At 41.0% G+C, this 6,235-nt stretch overlaps 1 protein-coding gene across 7 annotated transcripts in view; it reads left to right on the forward strand.

Moving 5' to 3' along the window:
• The window catches only part of scml2 (Scm polycomb group protein like 2), a 43,670-nt gene that overhangs the window by 17,608 nt on the left and 19,827 nt on the right, over positions 1–6,235 (forward strand). For 2 of the 7 annotated variants that reach the window (XM_076048242.1, XM_076048248.1), the window contains exons 3-5: positions 4,775–4,900; positions 5,134–5,199; positions 6,139–6,209. In XM_076048242.1, the coding sequence (XP_075904357.1) occupies positions 4,879–4,900; positions 5,134–5,199; positions 6,139–6,209 (159 nt within the window). In that variant the 5' untranslated portion in view covers positions 4,775–4,878. Of the gene's footprint in view, positions 1–1,626; positions 1,750–3,821; positions 3,970–4,774; positions 4,901–5,133; positions 5,200–6,138; positions 6,210–6,235 lie in introns of those variants that run through there. The other 5 variants (XM_076048245.1, XM_076048244.1, XM_076048247.1 and 2 more) reach the window with 5 other exon arrangements.

A 6,235-nucleotide genomic window follows, 5' to 3' on the forward strand; every position in this document is an offset into this window, starting at 1 on the left:
GCGTGCGTGTCTTCGCTGCTGCTGCTGCGTCTCGGCCGGTGTGTCGGTGTCATCCTGCAGCCTCCTCGCCACCTACAGTAGCAACACCTCCTCTTCCACCGTCCGCACTAATTGGTGAAATGGGTGCGAAAGCACCGTTTTACAATCACTCGGTTCTGTGTCGTATCGAAGTGATGTGGTAACACTTCCCACCACTGCACATGCGGCAGAGGCACTATACACTTGTGTTTGACCTCCACGCCTCCCTCGCAGACTCACTGCACCGATTCAACTGTCGGTAAAACTTTCAAGGAAAAAAAGAGAGAACGACGTCAGCCCCCTTTCTGGCACACAAAGGTGAACGATAACAATTGTTTTTTATTTTTGCAATCCAACCGCGTTGAGAATTGTTTGGAATGGTGCTAACTTGTAATTCAGCCCTGGAGAATCCAATTTCTGCACAAGTGCATGACTTGTTCTTTACTTATACTGCACTGATGTTCTGAATGATACTAAGCTGTTGTCGAACAAACATTTCACTACGAATAATTATGTAAATTATCACAACTTTGTTGTTTTTTTTTGTTGTTTTTTTTAAGTTATATCAAATCATGGATGCCAAACAAGGTGAACTTTATAGGCCAACGTGTGATGTTCCTGTTAAATGAACTGAACTAAAACCTTGGTGTATTATTTCTGGACATTGTTATTTATCAGAACAATGTTTCTTGAATGTGAGACATTTGGTTAGTTTTTTAGGCAAATACCCTGTTTGTTAAAATGGCAAGAAACGTGTGATTAAAACAGCATTTTTTTTTCATCAAAAGTTTCACAGAGCTACATACTGCCAGATCAGTAGAGTTTATTTTGTTGCAGTGTTTTTAGTATTCTGTTCAAAGGATCTGCACAGAAATGTTGAACTGTGAAGGTATAATAGGACAACTATGTAATGGATTTTATGACTAGTGACTCCCTGTTCACTGGTGAGTTGAGAAATAAAACGTGTGTAAGAGCTCAAGACGTTGACCAGATGTTAAATTTTGATGTTGAAAGATGAATCATCTCCTTTTAAAAATAGCTCACGCTTCAATCAAAAATAATTCCTGCATTGACACGAAATAATTGACTTCAGTTTATTGTTCAGAGTATTAAAGGCTTTTTCACATTAATCTATTTACCGACATTGTTGAATACCGCGGTACAGTTTACTGATAACACAAATGGTGCTTTGCCTTAATGAAAGTTTAGGTTCGTCCTCAATGCGGTTGTGTTTTAAGATAATTAAAACGGGATTACATGTGGCTCATTGTGAGATTACACATAACACCAACTTGGCTGGAACTTCTTTCTGACAGTTTTATTTATTTATTTAAAAAATATATTATTATTATTAATAATAATATTTTTTCGAGATAAGCAGCCACTCGCCCACTTCTTCTGTTCTGACACTCGCCTCTGGCCAACAACAGAAAATCGAGCCTTTACGCGTGGAATTTTCGTTTCTACACGACGTGTACCTTATTATAAAAACTAAACACACTACAAAATCCACCTGTATGAAGCGTCAAATAGCCCCCTAAAAAAAAAAAAATCCCACCCAGTCTCGTTTTGCCTCTAGCTCCGCCGTCTGCGTCTCTTTGAGTGGGGCAAAATGTGAATTAGAGCGCTGCGTGGTGGACATGCGCGGAGCTGCAGCGAACATGGCGGCTTGCATCCGATAGAATGTGAGGAGGAATCTCCCCGCGACGCAGGCTCGGAACGGCGGCTACGGTTCGTATGATCCTTCTTGACTCGTCAACGCGGAGCCGCCGACGTCTTTCCCCCCCGCTGCTGTGCTCTCCTGTGCTGCGGGGGCGGACGGGACGCGCCGTGTGGGTTCGGCGGCCGAGCGGACGCGCGGTTGCTTGAGCTACAACATAGCAGCAGAGCGTGTTGATAGTGTGTATGTATGGTGAGCGGTGCTCGGTGCCCGCCGCGGTACAGTAGCGAGCAGCAGCAGCGCGCTGTGCAGATTCAGATTGGCCCTGGGTGGCTTTTGTGCGTTTGACTCGGTGCAGATGAGCGCCCTGCAGGCAGCTCCTCGGTGGGGGGCTTCATCATTTTGGGGAGTTTGACTCGAGGTTGCGTTAGCGGTGTTTTTTTTTTTTTATTTTTTTTATAGCCTGCTAAACGGGCTGCGTCCCGCCCACCAAAAATGTGACCGTAGAACCGAGAGAGAGAAAATGCGTCACTTTCTTTTCCACCCTCTTGGAGCAAAACCAACTCCTCTGTTGATTCACTCCACTTTCCCTCCGAACCAATCTCCCCACTTCAAGGCCGGGAGATGGTCGTCTCAACCAGCAGTCAGTCAGTCAACAGTAGCAGACAGACAGCCACGCTGCGGGCGTGGAGGAAGGGGAGTGTTGGTCAGTGAGCAGCGGCAGTGCACTGGCCCGCTGCTAGAAGTTGTTGGATGTGTAGCGTCTTGCTGCTGGTCAAGTTAACGGAGGTGACGCCCTGCAGGGAGTCACAGCCCTCATCAGCAGTAATGTGACCCTGGTCTCTCTGCTCTCTCTCTCTCTCTCTCTCTCTCTCTCTCTCTCTCTCTCTCTCTCTCAGCTGTCCCTCTCTCAGCTGTCCACACACACACACACACACACACACACACACACACACACAAATGTGTTATGTTTTATCAATCCGTGAATATTGTAGATATTTGAAGTGCATCTCAGTGCAAATCTCACAGAAACGTGCTGGTGTGTGATAAAAATGATAAAAAAAAAAAAAAGAAACTTTCTGCTGTTTTTGTAGTTTTTTCCCCCGTTTGGCTGTTTTGACTTTTCAGGACTTTTCATGGCAGAGATGAAAATCAGTAATTTATTTTTCTGAATTGTAAAGTTGAACTTTTCATTTGCCAATTTATAGACTAATCACTATTTTTAGTTTCTTTCTCAGCAGAATGTGACCCCCCTCATCCAAATCACCACCTTTTTCATGTCATCTCTTGAAAATCCAAAGTTATTTGTATTCTTCCCACACTGTTTTAATTCAATCATTCATTGCTCAGCAACTGTTTTTTGAAATAATAAAAAAGGAAGAATGAAGAACTGCAAAAATCAAGTAAATAAATAAGTTTTGTTGATAATTATTTAGTGGAAACCTGCATGAATGCATTTTTTTTGGTCTGACTTCATTGCTTTTCTGAGAACAAGTTTTTTTTTTTTAAATTTTGACTCAATATTTTATATTCTAAACATCTAAATAAAACTAAAATAATTGTTGAATTTTTTGATTTTTGAAGAAACAGTTGAGTGCCATTATTCATACGTTTGCTATGACAAAAGCGTAGAAAATATAATCAGACTATGAGAAAATGTGATGACGATTTTGGGTTCTATAATATTAGGAAGCCCGAGTGCCCTTTTCCATAGCTGCTTTTGTCAGGGTGAAGTTCCATCCTTTTGAAACCACAGCTTGGGTCACTGGTCAGTACTCCCTGTCCAGGTTCCTCTAATCCCGGACAAGTGGCTGCTGCCTCACTGGAACCGAAAACAATAAAAAATGAATTAGTTCCTGCTCTGTTGGACAGTTTTTGTGTGAGCCTCTGCAGTGAGCCAGACAGATGAGTGCAAACACTGAAGCAGTGTGGAGCTGGTCTCCTTTTCATGTTGGCCAGTAGACGCCTCGCATCCACACGTCTTAATGGCTTTTTACGGCAGCTTGGAATCTTTATGGCTTCTTTTGACTGCATGGTGTTTGGTGTGGAGACAGAGGGGTCTCCAGACGAAAGGGCAGCCACAATACATTGCAGATGCTGGAAGCTTCAACACAAGGAGAGGAGGCCTTGCCTGGTTCCTCAGAGGACTTTTTTTTTAAGGATTGGGAATGATTTGGAACGGCTAAAACTTTGAATAGTGGTAGTGGAACTCTGAAGTGTTTTTCTGTTTTATTTTTGAGCCACTGAGATTTATACTTGGAAGGACTGGAACTTTCAGCACAAAGAGTGTGGTAACAATGCTTTTCATTTTCTATTTTTGTGTTGACAAACAAAGCCATACATTCAGTTTAATTTTGAAACTTTTCTCCTCATTGGTAATTAAGTGTATTAGTGTTTAATGTATATCTTTTTTTTTTTTAAATGGTTCCATGTTTTGTTTGGTATATTGTGTCTTTTAAGATTGTTTTGCAAAAGGAAATACGAGTACTAATTAAGAATGTTGTTTAATAGGAAACAAAGAAATTACTGCAGAACACATTGCACTAGCAGTTTTGAGATGATTGTGTTCTTTTATTCTCTTTGATCAAATATTCACTCACTCTCCTCACTTCCTGTCTGAAGGGCACGAGTTTCCAAAAACGTTCTACAATGTCTTTTTTTTTTGTTTGTTTTATTTCTTTCTTGGCATTGATAAGAAGGGAAAGTGAATGAAAGATTCAATTAAGGTCCATACTTTTATTCAAAATCTGTTTAAAATCTTTTTAGTCTTCAGTGGAAAAACTAGAATCTTTCAAACATTGAATCCACAGACAACATCATGTTTTTTACAGTGTGATTTTTTTTTTTTTTTTGCAGGCTTTTTTCAGTTTCAATATCACCTGACATTGAACTTACTTATTGTAACAACAACTAATGCCTGAACCAAGGCATTACATGGTATGTGCCACCAGTAATGTGCATCAACCTTTGTAACATGAAGTCCTCCGAGGATCATATTGCTAAATGTATACAGTCAATGTACTGGACAGCAGTGTAACTCAAATTATATAAATAGTTTGGGAATGTTTATTTTAGTATATTTTCTCTTGTGCTCAGACTGTCTCCTCTTTCAGTGGCTGTGAAGGCAAAAACCTTGGCTTCCTCCTGCTCCTCCTCCTTCTTCTGCAGCAGCAGCAGCAGCAGCAGCAGCAACACTCACAATGGGCCGAACACCACACAGAGGTAGAAATTCTCTCCTTTTCTCTGGTTATCTTCTCCCCTCGCAAATTTTTGCATTCACTGTCTTAATTTGATCACACAGAACAACATGTATAAAGATTTTTTTTCTGTAAAATACTTTTTTCCTCCAACTCTTTTAGTCGCATGCTTCATGCCTTTATTCACACATTAATTACAGTCTGCATATCAGACGCTCCAAAGCCCTGATGAGCTTTTCAATCATCCTTTGATTTCAGATCAAAAAGAGGAGAAAGAGAGACGGAGCAGCATCACAGCAGGCTCTGCCCTCGACAAATCCAATGGTTGGCAACTCTGATCTCAAACGCCTTCCCGTTTATTTTTGATGCTTTCATTGATGATCTTTTTAAGTTAATAGCTTGTTTGATTAGTTTGATTCAGCTCCTTTTGTGCGAATTCTCATACGGCGTAAACCAACAGCCTGTTTGAATCTGTATTGAATGACACTTGCGATATAGACTATATTGTACTTTATTTACAGTATTACATACAGTACATTTTTGTTTCTGAAGGTTTTAGCAAGTTATTGAAGTCTGTCCCCAAAATTGTTATTTTTCTTCTTCTTCTCTTTTAACTAAAAAAAAAGTATTTTATTAGTTTTGAACAGAATCCTCCATGATGAAACATTTCTCATGTCCTTTTACAAACAAAATGATTACTGTTGTATTTCACTCCTCTAGATATTTCCTAGATGTTTACTGACATGTGCATGCATGGTAAAATGTTGTACACTTTGGCACAATTTTGCATGCAACTCAAAGTTTAATGCAGCAGCAAATACGTGTTACATGTTTGGCGTCCTGGCTCCGACCTCATCACCCCCTGCAACAGGTTAGCATTGACATCACGGGGAGTCAAGAGAAATATATCTGAGGAACCCCCGATACATTAACAGAGATTATGAGGAGTGATGAGGAAAACACACATAATCCCAGAGCCTGCAGGGGGATGCTGGGGTGGAGGTGGGGCTGAAATAACAGGTGCAGTGTTGATGCAGGCTAACGTGCATTGACAGGCAGAAGGGGAGTCGAGGGATTGGCTGATTTAAATGGAGTGCCACATCAAGAGGGTGCATTTGATAGGTAGTTGTAGGGAGAGGAACATGTCACATGCATGTCAGTTCTGCTCAAACTTGCTCCTGCTGGTCGCCTCATATTTTAAAAGAGATAATGAAACAATGCACGACTGTGACTAGATAGTTTGTGTTCTTTGAACTTTTGCAGAACCGTTCAGCTGGGAGGATTATCTGCGAGAAACCTCCTCCACAGCAGCGTCACCGACCTGCTTCAAACAGGTATCGCATTGAAGACTTGTCATAAG

Source organism: Nelusetta ayraudi, unplaced genomic scaffold (assembly GCF_046127955.1).
Source record: "Nelusetta ayraudi isolate G7.1 ecotype Tasmania unplaced genomic scaffold, CSIRO-AGI_Nayr_v1 ptg000005l, whole genome shotgun sequence".
Classification (NCBI taxonomy): Eukaryota; Metazoa; Chordata; class Actinopteri; order Tetraodontiformes; family Monacanthidae; genus Nelusetta; species Nelusetta ayraudi.